The 18,006-nt window shown below is 42.8% G+C and overlaps 1 protein-coding gene across 1 annotated transcript in view; it reads left to right on the forward strand.

Annotated features, from left to right (window-relative positions):
* LOC115776688 (contactin-associated protein-like 5) overlaps nt 1–18,006 on the forward strand; it is a 242,758-nt gene that overhangs the window by 102,029 nt on the left and 122,723 nt on the right. The window contains exon 10 of the mRNA XM_030724438.1: nt 4,006–4,112. Coding sequence (XP_030580298.1) covers nt 4,006–4,112 — 107 coding nt within the window. The remainder of the gene's footprint in view (nt 1–4,005; nt 4,113–18,006) is intronic.

Below are 18,006 nucleotides of genomic sequence, written 5' to 3' on the forward strand. Positions count from 1 at the left end.
TGAAAGAGGTGAATCCAGAGCTGCAGCCTGTTCCTCGTTTAGTTTTGGCAGATTTATATTATTAAGAAATTCTTCAATTTCAGTATCAGATGGAATAATCTCTGGTGAGTATAAGACTTCACAAAAGTCTTTAAAAGTGTTATTTATTTGTTAGGGGCCTTGAGTAATGTTACCAGTTGAGTCTTTAATAAAATAAATAGCTGTTTTTTCTTTATTTAATTTTAACTGGTTGGCTAGGAATTTTCCAGATTTATTTCCATGCTCAAAGTTTTCCAAACGCAGCATCTGCAACAGAAATTGTGTCTTCTTATCAATTATTTCATTTAATTCCAGTTTCAGTTTCCTCAGGTTGGTTATTATATGTTCTTGTGGTGAAGCAGCATAGGCAGTTTCTAAAGATTTAATTTTTTGTTCTAATTCTAACACAAGTGTTTTTTCTTTATTTTTCTTATGCGAGCAGTAAGATATTATTTTGCCCCGCATTACTGCCTTTCCTGCTTCCCAAAGAACACATGGTGATATTCCTGGAATATCATTATATTCTAAGTATGCTGACCATTCCTTTTTGAAATAATTAATAAAATCTTCTTCTTTAAGTAATGATGTATTAAATCTCCAGTTCCTGATTGGTGGTGTGACTCTTTTCTGTGTCAGAGACATAGACACCGGTGCATGATCACTGATAGTGATAGGGTGGATCTGAGTGTCTGTGATATCCATCATCATGGAGCCGCTAACTAAAAAGTAATCTAAGCGGGAGTGAGAGTGATGTACTGGTGAGAAAAAACCATAATCCCTCAGAGTGGGGTGATGTGAACACCAAGCATCACAAAGACCAAAATCCTTCATGTACTGTTTAAGAATGTCTGCAGATGCCAGTTCCTCTGACTCACTGCTGTACTGAGCCTGTCAATATCTGCATTAAGTACCAGGTTGAAGTCTCCTCCTAATATTAGTGTGGTGTCAGAGTGATCAGAGAGTGAAGTGAAGAAGGTGTGAAAGGAGGGGTCATCAACATTTGGTCCATATATGCTAGCAATATATAAATCTGTATTCTGAATAGATAAATTAAGTATTATAAATCTACCTTCAGGGTCTATTGTGGTGTTGCTAATGTTAAAGTTTATCTTCTTGTTAATCAGTATGGCTACACCTCTTTGTTTGGGGTTATAGCAGGCTGAGTACATGTGAGGGAACTGTGGAGAGGAGAGAGTGTGCACACATGTTTTGGACACGTGTGTCCTGTAGAAGAACAACATCTGCTTTTAAGTCTTTTAATCGATTAAAAATTTTTTAGTGTCTTTTCCCTGAACCAGCTCCCTGAACCTACATTCCATGAGACAAATCTGAGTGTGCTCATGTTTGAATTAACTGATGGACTGTTGTGTGCTCACTAATGATGTGTATGTATATGCTCTGAATGGTGGTGTGTGTGTGTGTGTGTGTGTGTGTGTGTGTGTGTGTGTGTGTGTGTGTGTGTGTGTGTGTGTGTGTGTGTGTGCATATGCGCTGTATGTTGGTGTGTGTATATGCTCTGTACGTTTGTGTGTGCGTCTACGCTGTATGTTAGTGTAGTAAATTGTAGCATTGGAAGTGACGTAAACATGTTGCTGAGTGTAGAAAGAAAAAAGAAGTGAAAAAAGTGACCTAAGTGACATAAGACCGACATATCTATATAACAAGAAAAGAGGAAAACAAAACAAACGATCACAGCACTATGATGATTAATTGGCGTTAATGATACTATTTAGACAACTGAATATACATTTTGAAAACTGCAGAGAAAGTAGAAAAAGAAAAAAAGAAAAAAACTCAGAAAAGAGCGTTAATGTGGACACAGATCACCTGAAAGATCAGTAGAGCCATGGCGTGGTGTTTTTGTCGCGGTAAAGCTGTCCGTTTACGTACAGTTTATCCACGGCGATCACAGCCCGGGAGCCTCCCTGCATGAACTTCTTCCGGATGGGGAACAGGACCTTGCGTCGCTCCAGGATCTCCTTCGGAAACTGATCGTTGACGCTGAAGTCCGTCCCTCTCAGATCCCGGCTGCAGGTCTTCACCAGCTCTTTTTGCTTATAGTGTTCAAATTTGGCTACGATCGGTCTGGGTCTGTGTGCTCTGGGTCGCTTTCCTCCGAGGCGGTGGACTCTATGGAAGGCGATGGTCTTCACGGTGTCCTCCGGGAGCTTCAGGTGAGTTTGGATAAACTCCTTCACTGTAACCTCCGGGTCCTCCTCTGCCTTCTCCGGGATACCTGAAAACACAAGATTTTCTCTCATGCTGCGGGTCTGAAGCTTGATAACCGATTCTTTAATTTTCTTATTTTCTTCTGAGAGCCGGGTCATTTCCTTGGTGAGGGAATTCACGACTCTCTGAGAACAGCGTTTTCAGCAGTGAGTGTTTCCACCTCCTGCTGGCTGAACTTGACTGACTCCTGCAGGGCCTGAAACTCCTTGTGGAGGATTTCAACCAGGGCCAAGCGGGCATCAAAGCTTGACAGCTTGTTGTTTATGGACTCCAGAAGGCCCACAATATTGGTGGTGGGTGGCGATACCGCCTCTGGGAAATCTTCGGGATGGCTTCTTTTTGTGGACGGAGTTCTCTTGCTGGTGGAGGGAGTCGGCGTCTTGTCGGTTTTCCCCATAACGACTCGCTCAAAACACCCGTCAATGTAACGTAGGAGACTGTCCAGGTCCTCTTCACCATCCTTCAGATTGCTTAAAATAATTTAAGTTAGGCTAAGAAACTACCTATACTTGTTATTTTTAAGCCTGTCTACTTATAAATTGGCAGGAAAAAAAAGCTAATCACTCAGATTTTTGCAGATAGTCACGCCGCCATAGACGATAGTGCCGAGATTCACCAAGTCTCGTGGGACTACAGCATAGCGCTTCCCGTGTTATCTTCTGCAGATGCGATAAATAAAGGCCCGCATTGACGTTTTTTGATATATTGTGTGTACATATACATTTTACATTTAGTTAGCTATTTTCAGCCCACATAAAAAGTGATATACAGATGCAGTGATAAAGTGCAGGTAAAGAACTGAACTTCTTGTATTACATTGCAAATACAGGTTTCTTAACTTAGGCTTGTACTAATCATCTGGAATCAGATCACATCACATCTATGTCTGTTTGGTTTTCCAAAAATATGTATAACCATACAATCATAACCAATAATCGGTGCATGTCTTTCTAGTAACAAAAAAGCAAAACTCTTGACTGGTGCTCATGACATAGAAAAGTTTACTGATTCTGTATTTCATAGAAGTTAAAAAATTTTGAATGGGAGTTATCAAAGCTAACAATTTTTTAGTGGTAATACACTTAAATGTTTTTCCAGATTGATTTACGTTTCAAGTGAATATACACTAGGAAGGTCAGATTAGACTGCTTATAAGTAAGCTTACATTTAAACTACCACTGCCATATTGCAAGTACCAGAATAAAATATTGTGCATTTCAGAACAAAAATGTGTCTCTTTACTTTTTTGTATATCAGTGTTGGTAGTGTTTTAATTAGTTTTGCTTCCCCTCTTGTTAGTTTCATTTGCTTCACCTGCTGTGCCCTGCTGTTTCCTCTTGCCCTGATTACCTGTTGTGTATTTAAGCCCTCAGTTTTCTTCTGTTCGTTGTCGTGTCGCTGTCTATGACTCCCGCTGCCGTGTGTGTTCCTGTGTTTGTTTTCATGCATTTAGTTCTGGCACCTGTCCAACCCTGTATAGTCCTGATCTTTTGTTTTACCTCAATAAACGACTTTTTAGTTAAGTTCTGCCTGTGAGTCCTGCATTTTGGGGTCTTCCTGCTCCTGCCGCACAGCGCAACAAGACATGTCTGGCAACAAATTAAAATTTTCAGTTTCTTAAAAACCCTGTGCCTCCTGTTCAGGAACTGTATCACACTTCCTGAAACAGTATTTGACATTGTACCAGGCTGGCTAGTATGTATATACTGTATCTTCATCTCCTAAAACTGACATCTAAAATCACAAATTTTTTTGTAGGTGTCTTCCTAATTTGTGTGAACATGGTGGTCGCTGTTGGCAGTCCTGGAACTCCTTCTCTTGTGATTGTTCGGGGACCGGCTACTCTGGAGCCACCTGTCACACCTGTGAGTCTGTCCAGTTTAACATTCTGTATTGCTTTTATGGGAGACAGAAGACAATGGGTGATAAGATTCTTCCAGTTCAGTTGTTTGTTCATAGACATCAGCTGTAAATTTGAATATCTTCTCAGAGAAAACGTCAAAAGAAGAAACAAGCAAGCTTTACAGGAACATTTAAAAGCTTTGATTTGCATGACCAAAAGTTTGTAAGCTCAGTGATCATAACCTTTTATATTGTAAGATATGGGGCCACTAAACATATTGAAAATAATATAACTGTGACATTATGTGAGCCACTTGATTTAATTTTAATCAACAGCTGAAGACAGCCTGATAATAATGAATTACAATAGTCCAGCCTAGAAGTAATAAATGCATGAATTAGCTTTTCAGCATCAGTTTGAGAAAGGATGTTTGTAATTTTAGAAATATTGCACAAATGATATGTGTTTAATATGTGCATTGAAGGACATATCCTGGTCAAAAATGACTCCAAGATTTCTCACGGTGTTACTGGAGGCCAAAGTAATGCCATCCAGAGTAAGTATATGGTTAGACACCATGTTTCTAATATTTGTGGGGTCAAGCACAAGGTGGCTGTCGCTCGGTTGCTCAAGCAGGTCACCTACCAATCGGAAGGTTGGTGGTTTGATTCCTGGCTGCTCCAGGCTGCATGCCAAAGTATCCTTAGGCAAGATAATGAACTCCAAGTTCCTCTCCGAGGCAAGTGTTGGAGTGTGAATGTGTGTGAATGTTAGATAATAAAAGCACTTAGCTTAGTTACACATGGAAGTGCTTGTATGAATGGGTGAATTCAAATGTGTTGGATAAGCACTTTGAGTGTTCAATTAGAGTAGAAAAGCACTATATAAGAACTAGTCCGTTTACCATCTGAAATTAGAGGTCATCCAGGCCTTAATGTCTTTAAGACATTCCTGCAGTTTAATTAATTAATGTGTGTCATCTGGCTTCATTGATAGATAAAGCTGTATTTCAATGCGATACACATAGTAAAACTATGTCATGTCCATAATATTGAGGAGGGTGGGAAAAGTATCAGTAGGGTCTCCCTAATTAGGCTGTTGTCAATATATTGCAGGATATAGGTATTTCTGCAACACCGCGCAACTATGTTCCTCACTCGGACAAAGAGATAAGTTACGTCTATGCCTTTAGTGGAAATATAAGTATCGGCCGAGGGTGAAGATACTGCATCACATTCATCGCCATCAGTACTGCACAGCTACATAATTAATCATCGTCATCGTTCAAGTTGTAGTAAGAGTGGGAAAAGTTTATAGGAGTCTGGGAAGGGTTTATAAACCTTAAAATATATATAAATAATAAAATGCATAAAATGTGCAGGTGGGTTCACAGCTTCCTGACCAGCAGACCACAGGTGGTACGAGTGGGTCACCTCACCTCATCCTCCCTCACCCTCAACACTGGATCCCCCCAAGGCTGTGTGCTCAGCCCTCTGCTGTACTCACTGTACACCCATGACTGCGAGGCCACGTCAGAGTCCAACGTCATCATCAAGTTTGCTGACGACACTGCTGTTGTGGGACTAATCTCTCACAATGAGGAGACAGCCTACAGGAGAGAGGTCTCCCGCCTGGAGAACTGGTGCCAGGAGAACCACCTCCTGCTCAACGTCAGCAAAACGAAGGAACTGATCGTGGACTTCAGCAGGAAGCAGCAGAGGGACTACCATCCACTTGTCATCAGTGGTGCTGAGGTGGAAAGAGTGGACACTTTCAAATACCTGGGAGTGACCATCTCACAGGACCTGTCCTGGACTCATCACATAAACATCACTGTGAAGAAGGCCAGACAGCGTCTCTACCTCCTCAGGCGGCTGAGAGACTTCAAGCTCCCACTCAAGGTGCTCAGGAACTTTTACACCTGCACCATCGAGAGCATCATGCGTGGGAGCATCACCACCTGGATGGGAAACTGCACCAAGCAGGAATTCATGGCCCTAAAAAGGGTGGTTCGTTCAGCTGAACGGACCATCAGAACCACCCTCCCCAACCTCCAGGACATTTACACCAAGCAGTGCAGGCTGAGGGCCATGAAGATCCTAAAACAGCCCAGCCACCCCGGACACTCTCTCTTCTCCCTGCTCCCATCAGGCCGGCGTTACCGCTGCCTGAGGACTAAGACTGAAAGGTTGAAGAAGAGTTTTTACCCACAAGCCATCCGTCTGCTCAACTCAGCCCTAACTGGACCATTATTGCACAATGTAAATATTATAATTTATAAAAGTGTGTATAGTTTATAGTATATAGAGTATAGTGTATAGTGTGAATTACTTTTTTTTGTTTTTATTCTTCTTCTTATTTATATGTGTGTGTATATATGGTTGCAGGTACAAAATACATTTCACTGTGCATTGTACTGTGTATAACTGTGCATGTGACAAATAAAACACTATCTTAATCTTAATCTTAAATAAATATCTAATAAATATAATGCCACTACTTTGCGGATTTTCACCTATTTCGGGCGTCTCTGGAACGTAACCAACACAATAGGTGAGGAATCACTTTATTTTGTTTTAAGGCAAAACCAGCAAAATCTTCAGTCCATCCTCTGCCCATGATAAATAGATTTAAACATAGATTCACACAGTACAACTGCAATCGCAAAATGGCAGCACATTTATTTTAATAACAGAATAACAGAAACTAGGCCGCGGGGTTTGTGATAACTGAAGGACGTATGCATTCGAGGGGCTGTGACTGCATGCGGTGGCGTCCGGTTCCCCTGCTAGCAGACCCACACAGCTAAGGAGACGAGCAAGCTGGGGAGTATGCTTGGCAGCCAGTAACGATCCTTCCGCAGGTTTACCAACTGAAATCTTGTTCTGACTTTTATTTTCTTTAGACAAGTTTTCTACACAAAACAAGGTTAGACTCATCTTCAGCTCTATTTACAATCTGATCACTACCAACAAAAGCTGGCTGCTCAGTGCAGGCAGAAAATGCTTTAAGTCACATGGTCCGATCTTACATTCTGATTGGTTCTAGGGACATAGTGGCATTTACGGGCAATGGGAAATCTCAGTTGAAGGCTTTTGATAATTCAGACTAGTCAGATATGGTTATTTCATTAAATATGATGCAACATGATTGATTGGCAGATAGCGCCCCTGGCAGTGCTATTCAGGGGGGTGGATGGAAAGCCGGATGTGGCCCATGGGCCGCCAGTTGATGTTCTCTGCTCTAGAGCAAACTGACAGGACCATGCATCAAGCTGTATGTTTCTGGAACCTGGGCTATAGTAAATAGAGAAGCTAAAGTGGTCAAAAAATAAGGACCAACAGGCTTAGATAGGAAAGGTTCTTGTGATCTGCCCATAAGATCAACGATTGTTCAACCCCCTCCAACTGATGACACCACTCCTCTAAGGCAAGCTTAAGTGCAAGCAGCTCCTGGTCCCTGATGTCATAGTTCTGCTCCACATACAGGTGCTGGTCATAAAATTAGAATATCATGAAAAAGTTGGTTTATTTCAAAAGCCATTCAAAAATGTGGGGGAGATTCACAAAGAGTGGACTGCAGCTGGAGTCAGTGCTTCAAGAACCACCAGCACAGACGTATGCAGACATGGGTTTCAGCTGTCACAGTCCTCGTGTCGAGACACTCTTGAACAGAGACGGCGTCAGAAGCGTCTCGCCTGGGCTAAAGACAAAAAGGACTGGACTGCTGCTGAGTGCTCCAAAGTTATGTTCTCTGATCAAAGTCAATGTTGCATTTCCTTTGGAAATCAAGGTCCCAGAGTCTGGAGGAAGAGAGGAGGGGCACAGAATCCAGGTTGGCTGAGGTCCAGTGTAAAGTTTCCACAGTCAGTGATGGTTTGGGGTGCCATGTCATCTGCTCGTGTTGGTCCACTGTGTTTTCTGAGGTCCAAGGTCAACGCGGCCGTCTACCAGGAAGTTTTAGAGCCCTTCATGCTTCCTGCTGCTGACCAACTTTATGGAGATGCAGAATTCATTTTCCAACAGGACTTGGCACCTGCACACAGTGCCAAAGCTACCAGTACCTGCTTTAAGGACCATGGTATCCCTGTTCTTAATTGGCCAGCAAACTCACCTGACCTTAACCCCATAGAAAATCTATGGGCTATTGTGAAGAGGAAGATGTGATATCCCAGACCCAACAATTCAGAAGAGCTGAAGGCCACTATCAGAGCAACCTGAGCTCTCATAACACCTGAGCAGTGCCACAGACTGATCAACTCCATGCCACGCCGCATTGCTGCAGTAATCCAGGCAAAAGGAGTCCCAACTAAGTACTGAGTGCTGTACATGCTCATACTTTTCATGTTCATACTTCTCATGTTCATACTTTTCAGTTGAACAACATTTCTAAAAATCCTTTTTTGTATTGTCTTAAGTAGTGTTCTAATTTTCTGAGATCCTGAATTTGGGGTTTTCATTAGTTGTCAGTTATAATCATCAAAATAAAAGAAACGAACATTTGGAATATATCAGTCTGTGTGTAATGAATGAATATAATATACAAGTTTGACTTTCTGAATGGAATTACTGAAATAAATCAACTTTTTCATGATATTCTAATTTTATGTCCAGCACCTGTATGTAGATGTCTGGAGAAGAAGTCAGAAGGGTGTATCTTACCTTCAGGGCTGATTCACTGGGAAATTATAGCACCCACTCTAGAGCTAGAAGCATCAACTTCAACAATGTACTCCAACTCTGGATGTGGCTGGATGAGCACTGGTGCAGAAGTGAACCTGTCCTTCAGTTTAGAGAAGGCTGAATCTGCTTCTGTGGACCACATAAAAAGAGTTTTAGGGGAGGTGAGTTTTCTGAGCAGTGCAGCTACCTGGATGTAGTTCCTAATGAATCAGCAATAGAAGTTTGCAAATCCAAGGAATTGCTGGAGCTTTTTGTGGAAGGTAGGTAACAGCCATTCTTCTTGGGGTCAATCTTCATCAGCCCACCCACAAACATGAGGCCCAAAAATGCCACAGATGTCACATCTTTTCTCATTTGGTTATTTAATAAATTTAGAAAAGCTTCCTGAACACTTGCTGGCCATCCCTCCCCCACTGCTAAGGTTGTATGTTTGGCCACAGATTTATTCCCGTTTTTAAGATTTAGCAATATTTTTAAACATGTTCCCTTGCTTAATGGATCATTGAATATTTGCTTTAATTCCTCAATGAACCCATAAGCACAGGTGGAGATCAGAGTTGACATAAAGAAAGCTTCTGCACAGGCAAGGGCCTTACCTCGTTCAGGATGCTGATCAGTGAAAACACGTTATTCTCCTAGAAACTGCAGGGTTTTAGTGTATTCAGTGAGGATAATTCCTTGCTTAGACAAAGGTGAATCTTAGAGTCTCTAGTTTACTTAGTTTAAGGGCTGCCAATTACTCAGTTGAGGCTGGTTTTTCAGTTGTGCTGCTGGTATAGGTCACATTTGCTGCTGAATTAAGTGCTGTAAATTGAAGCCTTGATGAATAAAAGTTAAAAAGGTTGGACTGTATTAAAAATCCTCTCTCTGCTTGCAGTGATTGAAGCTTTGCTGCTCAATGATCATTCCTCACATTCACCATTACAATGATTCTCAAACACTGCCAATCCAGTAAAAACATACCTGGTTAGAAAAACATACAATGGAACACTATCAGTCATGGATTGGCCTCCCAGACCTCAGAATTACTGCAGCAGTGTAATGTTGACAGAGAAAGGTAGATAACATCCAAAGAAGAGCTGTAGAATGTCTTTCAAGAAATTTGGAGAACTTGTGTTGAAATTAAAATAGACACGTTTGGAGTTTATCCTCCTTGGTGTAGACCAGGGATCCTCAAACCCAGGCCTTGAGGTCCAGTGTCCTGCAGGTTTTAGATGTGTCCCTGATCCAACACACCTGAGTCAAATATAGAAGTCATTAGCAGGACTCTGGAGAACTTGACTGCATACTGAGGAGGTAACTCAGCCATTTGAGTCAAATATAGAAGTCATTAGCAGGACTCTGGAGAACTTGACTGCATACTGAGGAGGTAACTCAGCCATTTGAGTCAAATATAGAAGTCATTAGCAGGACTCTGGAGAACCTGACTGCATACTGAGGAGGTAACTCAGCCATTTGATTCAGGTGTGTTGGATCAGGGACACATCTAAAACCTGCAGGACACCGGCCTTCGAGGCCTGGAGTTTGAGACCCCTGATTTACCTAGTTCCATGTACCTTTAGAGCTAATTTACATTTCCCTGGCTGGAACAACACAGTTGAACTGTGGTGACACTGCAACATGCCTCACTCAACCAATCAAACTGGATAATCTTCCATGGCACACGTAATGATTTCTCAGGGCACACTTATGCTGCAGCACAGTGGTTGGGAAACACTGCAACAGCTGAAAGGAAACAAGTTGCCTTACACATCCTCTCTAGCTAATTTTTCAGTCATTGATATTTATCTGTCGTCTCTTCTTCATGTAGCCCATAATAAATAGGGTAGGGTCTTTACCCACAATACAAAGTGCCTTGAGGTGACTGTTGTGATTTGGCACTATATAAATAAAATTGAATTGAACTGAACTGAATCAAATGTCAAGTCAAGGTCAAGTGAATATATCAAGTTCACCATTCCCAATACCTCTCCTGTTTTGGCTGCAACTCCTTTCCCTTTGCAGCAGCAAATGACTGGAACACTTTACAAATCTCCCTCAAACTTGAAACTTTACCATCTCTGACTATTTTCAAGATTCAAGATATCATAGTTGACTGTTGCACTTGCTGATCACGCCAGATCATACTAATGTACATAGCCACGTACACTTTCTCCTATATTCATTCATACATGCATACAATCACACACAGGCATTAGTGTCCCCTCTCTCCCCTTTATGCTAACTCATTTATTCTTCTTAGGGATGGGAATCGAGAACCGGTTCTTGTAGAGAACCGGTTCTCGATTCCCATCCCTAAGAAGAATAAATGTAATTCAGTTCCTTGGAATCGTTAGTCTGCTTGCTTAATGATTTCGCTTATTGATTCCACTAACATGAGGATGCATTCGTGTGATTAAATTACACACGCACCTTATTTGGTTCAGAATATATCCAACAGCGTGAAGACAGAAGCATCAAGATAAAAAGCATTACAAAATGATGTTCACAGTGTTTCAGCAACAGCAGCAGCTGTTTTAAGTGCAGTCTGTGCACACGCAGCAAGTGCAAAAAGGCAGAGCCATTACCGAGACGGTGAGCTTGGGCAGAGCGAAAGGGAACGTTTTTCTCACGTCCAAAGCAGCAGCACTTTTTCCTGTAACCACCTTAAAACCTTTACTATATCTCCCAAATAATAAAGCCCCAGGCCCAGATGGTTTTCCAGCAGAATTTTATAAAGATTTTGGTCTGAGCTAGGACCCACTTTTTTCAGAATGGTGACTCAGATTCAGAATGATCACACGATATCTCCAAACATGAACTCTGCTAACATTAGCCTGCTCCTTAAACCAGGCAAAGACTCCCACATTCCCATCCAGCTACTGCCCAATCTCAACCATAAATGTAGATCTTAAAATAATTTGCAAAGTTCTTGCCAGTAGATTAGAAAATATTACCCCACTCATAGTACAGCCTGACCAAACAGGTTTTATCAAGGGTTGGCACTCAGCCAATAATACATGCAGACTAATAAATGTAATAGATTACTGTTCCATTAATAAATTAGAAACCACAGTTTTCTCTTTAGATGCAGAAAAAGCATTTGACTGGGTAAACTGGAAATTTTTATTAGCAGTTCTGCACAAATTTGGATTTGGTTTATCCTTCATAAGCTGGATCAGAACACTATACAGCTCCCCCAATGCACGTGTTATGACAAATGATATTATTTCTCAAAGCTTCAGTCTGCAGAGGGGCACCAGGCAGGGCTGCCCGCTTTCTCCTTCACTTTTTGTCATTTTCATTGAGCCACTAGCAGCAGCAATCTGACTAAATGCAAATATTAAAGGGATTCAAACTGAAAACTCACAGGCTCCTCTTCTGAAGATGATCGCACTGATAAGTTCTCATCTACATCTGATTACTCCATCAGCTGGGTTAAATTGACAGTTTTGCCTCTGAATTATACTTTTCATAACACCTCCAGGACTCCATTACAATCAGTTAATATTAGATATTTAGGTATAAATTTTTCCGCCAGTGCTCTCAGACTTGGTTTGGTTAAATCATATTCCCCTAATAAAAAAAATAGAGGATGCTCTCACACATTGGAATAGTTTACCTATATCACTCATGGGGAGAGTCACCACCATTAAAATTATGGTTTTACCAAAAATTATTTATCTGTTCTCACTGATCTCTAATAAACCTTCTCTTGCTTGGTTTAATTCAATTCAATTCAATTCAATTTTATTTATATAGCGCCAAATCACAACAAACTGTCGCCTCAAGGCGCTTTGTATTGTGGGTAAAGACCCTACAATAATACAGAGAAAACCCAACAGTCAAAACGACCCCCTATGAGCAGCACTTGGCGACAGTGGAAAGGAAAAACTCCCTTTTAACAGGAAGTAACCTCCAGCAGAACCAGGCTCAGGGAGGGGCAGTCATCTGCCGCGACCGGTTGGGCTGAGGGGAGAGAAAGACATGCTGTGGAAGATAGATAGAATGCCTTTATTGTCATTATACAGGATGTACAATGAGATTGGAGGACCACTCCTGTTCAGTGCCATGTAACAGAAAATCAAACTCTCTAAAATAAAAATATTATGAAAATATTATAATCTAGTATGATCAATATAATCAAGAGATATACAGAAATAAACAATGTGTAAAATATACAAAAAATAGCATGTATAAAAATATATACATACATTGGTGCATCTGTACATTGTAAGAAAAGTAAATATGTGTATACATATAATAATGAAGATGATGAATATTGCACTTGGTAAATGAATATTGCACTAGTGAATGAATACTGGATATTACACAATATAGGAATGTCAGATATTGTTCAGTATGAATAATATAATATTGCACAGTTACAGTGGGTGAGTGTGTGAGTTCAGGGTGGTGATTGCTCTGGCGAAGAAACTGTTCTTGAGTCTGTTTGTTCTGGCTTTGATGCACCTGTAGCGCCTGCCAGAGGGCAGCAGGTCAAACAGGTCAAAGCCAGGGTGTGAGCTGTCCTTGATGATGTTCCTGGCTCTGCTGATGCAGCGGGAGGTGTAGATGTCCATCAGGGAGGGGAGAGGGCAGCCAATGATTCTTTGTGCTGTCTTGACTACCCTCTGAAGCCTGACCCTGTCTGCCTCAGTGCAGCTGCCATACCATACTGTGATACAGTACGTCAGCAGGCTCTCAATGGATGAGCGGTAGAAGGTCAGCAGCAGGTTTGAGTCCAAGTTGTTCTTCCTGAGGACCCTCAGGAAGTGAAGTCGCTGCTGAGCCTTCTTGATAACAGCTGTGATGTTATCTGACCAAGAGAGATCAGCAGAAATGAGGACACCAAGAAACCTGAAGGTGTGGACCCTCTCCACATGCTCGCCGTTGATGTAGAGGGGAGCTGGGTCAGTCCTGTGCTTCCTGAAGTCGATGATGATCTCTTTGGTTTTTCATGGTGTTCAGTACCAGGTTGTTCTCTGAACACCAGGCTGTCAACTTCAAGACCTCCTCTCTGTAAGCTGCCTCATCTCCCTTTGAGATGAGTCCGACCACTGTGGTGTCGTCAGCAAATTTGACGATGAGGTTGTTATTGTGGGCCGGACTGCAGTCATGGGTGTAGAGGCAGTACAGGAGGGGGCCCAGCACACAGCCCTGTGGGGAGCCAGTGCTCAGTGTGCGGGTGGAGGAGAGATGGGGGCCAAGTCTCACAGTCTGGGGCCGGTTGGTTAAGAAGTCCTTGATCCAGGAACATGTGAGAGGGGGGAGGCCCAGGGTGTGCAGTTTGGTGGTGAGAATGTCCGGGATGATTGTGTTGAACGCTGAGCTGTAATCCACAAAGAGCATGCGAGCGTAGCTCTGCTGCTGCTCCAAGTGGCTCAACACAGAGTGGAGAGCTACAGCGATGGCGTCCTCTGTGGATCTGTTTGCTCGATATGCAAACTGGTGGGTGTCGAAAGTGGGGGGCAGGTGGTCTTTGATGTGCTGGAGAACCAGCCTCTCAAAGCACTTCATGATTACCGGTGTGAGGGCCACAGGGCGGTAATCATTTAGGCTGGTGACAGATGACCTTTTGGGCACGGGGTTGATTGTGGCTGTTTTTAGGCAGGGGGGGATGACTGCTTGGGCCAGGGAGCGGTTGAAAATCCTGGTGAGAATCAGGGTGAGCTGGTGGGCACACGCTCTGATCACCTTGCCAGGTACTCCGTCTGGTCCGGTAGCCTTCCTGGGGTTCACTGCCAGGAGCACGCGCCGTACCTCATGCTCCTGGACAGTGAGTGGGGTGCAGCCTGGTGGGGGGGGGGCAGGACTGGAGCAGATGGGTGGTCCTGAGGCATCTCAAAGCGAGCAAAGAAACAGTTAAGTTCCTCTGCTAGTGACACACTCAGGTCTCCTGCAGTCACATCACAGCCTCTGAAGTTTGTGATGTTCTGAATGCCCTGCCACACCTCCCGTGTGTTATTGCTGGACAGATGGGACTCTATTCTCCTCCTGTAGTCCGTTTTGGCTTTTTTAATTCCTCTTTTCAGGTCAGCTCGAGCAGCACTGTACAGAGCTCTGTCGCCTGACCTGAAGGCAGCATCACGGGTTTTGAGGAGTGAACGGACCTGGCTGTTCATCCAGAGTTTCTGGTTAGGGAAAACCCGGATGTTTTTGCTGACAGTCACATTTCCGATACAGAACTTAATGTAGTCCAGTACCGTCCCTGTGAATGTTTCTAGGTCCTCGTGTTCGAATAAGTCCCAGTCTGTGTATGCAAAGCAGTCCTGTAGGTCGGAGAGTGCGTTTTCAGGCCAGGTTGTAATGGTTTTTACAGTAGGCCTGGCTCTCCGTCTGAGGGGGGTGTATGCTGGGGTGAGCAGCAGGGAAAGATGGTCGGACTGGCCGAGGTGGGGGAGGGGTTTGGCTCTGTAAGCGTGCTTAATGTTGGAGTAAACATGGTCAAGAGTGTTCTCCCCTCTTGTAGAACATTGGACATGTTGGTGGAATTTCGGGAGTACAGTCTTTAAGTTGGCCTTGTTAAAGTCTCCCGCGATAATAAGAACACCGTCGGGGTGGACCCGCTGCTGTTCGTTAATGGCGTTCAGCAGGAGAGAGAGCGCCATGCTAACGTTAGCATCGGAAGCTATATACACAGCTGTGACGATCACTACTGTTAGCTCTCTGGGTAGAAAAAAGGGCCGACATCTTACAGACATGTACTCGAGGTCTGGGGAACAATGTTTGTCTATGATTGTTCCGTTGTTACACCAGTCCTCATGCACGTAAATACAGAGACCCCCTCCCCTGCTCTTACCGGAGTCCTTGGTCCGATCTCCGCGTAGCAGAGTGCGGCCTGCTAGCTGCACGCTAGCATCGGGAATGTGGGGGTTTAGCCAGGTCTCGGTGATAATCATTACACAGCAGTCACGAACATAGCGATTTACAGCCAGCTCTAACTCTAGGTTGTCCGTTTTATTTACCATGGACCTGGCGTTGGAGAGATACAGGCTCGGCAGAGGAGGCCTGTGTGGTTGGCATTTCAGCTTCAGCATAGAGCCGGACCTGCAGCCCCGCTTCTGCCTCCTCTCCCTCCGCCGTCGGCGGCGCCTTCCAGACCCGATAACAATCCACGGAGCCCCCGGCGGTCTCGCTATGTTGTCTGGGATGTTATGAGTGTAGTGAAAATCACTCGATACTGATATCTTGTGCCGGTAGCCAATGTCCACAAGATCCTGGCGTGTGTAGCAGTTGTTTGCAGAGACAAATGCACCAAAACTAACAAATATGAAATACAAAAAGTACAAAAAAGAGCACCGAAAGGAAGAGCCGTGAGCCGCTCCGTCTGTGCGCGCCGCCATCTTGACACAGAGAGCCAGAGATTAATATCAATTAATGATTAAATGCAGAGTGGAGTATAATCAAAGTAAATAAGGTGAATGAGAAACAGTGCATTATGTGAACCCCCCAGCAGACTAGGCCTATAGCAGCATAACTAAGGGATGGTTCAGGGTCACCTGATCCAGCCCTAACTATAAGCTTGATCATAAAGGAAAGTTTTAAGCCTAATCTTAAAAATAGAGAGGGTGTCTGTCTCCCGAATCCAAGCTGGAAGCTGGTTCCACAGAAGAGGCGCCTGAAAGCTGAAGGCTCTGCCTCCCATTCTACTCTTAAGTATCCTAGGAACCACAAGTAAGCCAGCAGTCTGAGAGCGAAGTGCTCTGTTGGGGTGATACGGTACTATGAGGTCTTTGAGATAAGATGGTGCCTGATTATTCAAGACCTTGTATGTGAGGAGAAGGATTTTAAATTCTATTCTAGATTTAACAGGGAGCCAATGAAGAGAAGCCAATATGGGAGAAATATGCTCTCTCTTTCTAGTCCCTGTCAGTACTCTAGCTGCAGCATTTTGGATCAGCTGAAGGCTTTTCAGGGAGCTTTTAGGACAGCCTGATAATAATGAATTACAATAGTCCACCCTAGAAGTAATAAATGCATGAATTAGCTTTTCAGCATCACTCTGAGAAAGGATGTTTCTAATTTTAGAAATATTGCGCAAATGCAAAAAAGCGGTCCTACATATTTGTTTAATATGTGCATTGAAGGACATATCCTGGTCAAAAATGACTCCAAGATTTCTCACAGTGTTACTGGAGGCCAAAGTAATGCCATCCAGAGTAAGTATCTGGTTAGACACCATGTTTCTAAGATTTGTGGGGCCGAGAACAAGAATTTCAGTTTTATCTGAATTTAGAAGCAGGAAATTAGAGGTCATCCAGGCCTTAATATCTTTAAGACATTCCTGCAGTTTAACTAATTGATGTGTGTCATCTGGCTTCATTGATAGGTAAAGCTGAGTATCATCTGCATAACAATGAAAATTGATGCAGTGCTTTCTAATAATACTGCCTAAGGGAAGCATGTATAATGTAAATAGAATTGGTCCTAGCACAGAACCCTGTGGAACTCCATAATTAACCTTAGTGTGTGAAGAAGACTCCCCATTTATATGAACAAATTGGAGTCTATGAGATAAATATGATTCAAACCACTGCAGTGCAGTACCTTTAATACCTATAGCAAGCTCTAATCTCTGTAATAAAATGTTATGGTCAACAGTATCAAAAGCTGCACTGAGGTCGAACAGGACAAGAACAGAGATGAGTCCACTGTCAGAGGCTGTAAGAAGATCATTTGTAACCTTCACTAATGCTGTTTCTGTACTGTGATGAATTCTGAAACCTGACTGAAACTCTTCAAATAAACCGTTCCTCTGCAGATGATCAGTTAGCTGTTTTACAACTACTCTTTCAAGAATCTTTGAGAGAAAAGGAAGGTTGGAGATTGGCCTATAATTAGCCAAGACAGCTGGGTCAAGTGATGGCTTTTTAAGTAGAGGTTTAATTACAGCCACCTTGAAGGTCTGTGGTACATAGCCAACTAATAAAGACTGATTGATCATTTTTAAGATTGAAGCATCAATAATTGGAAAGACTTCTTTGAACAGTCTAGTAGGAATGGGATCTAACAAACATGTTGCTGGTTTGGAGGAAGTAACTATTGAAGTTAACTCTGAAAGATCAACTGGAGCAAAAGAGTCTAAACAAATACCAGCAGTGCTGAAAGCAGCCGAACATGAAGAATAATCTTTGAGATGGTTATGAATAATTTTTTCTCGAATGTCTAAAATGTTATTTGTAAAGAAATCCATGAAGTCACTACTAGTTAAAGTGAAAGGAATACTCGGCTCTACAGAGCTCTGACTCTTTG

The sequence above is a fragment of the Archocentrus centrarchus genome, unplaced genomic scaffold (genome assembly GCF_007364275.1).
Source record: "Archocentrus centrarchus isolate MPI-CPG fArcCen1 unplaced genomic scaffold, fArcCen1 scaffold_36_ctg1, whole genome shotgun sequence".
In the NCBI taxonomy this organism is placed as follows: Eukaryota; Metazoa; Chordata; class Actinopteri; order Cichliformes; family Cichlidae; genus Archocentrus; species Archocentrus centrarchus.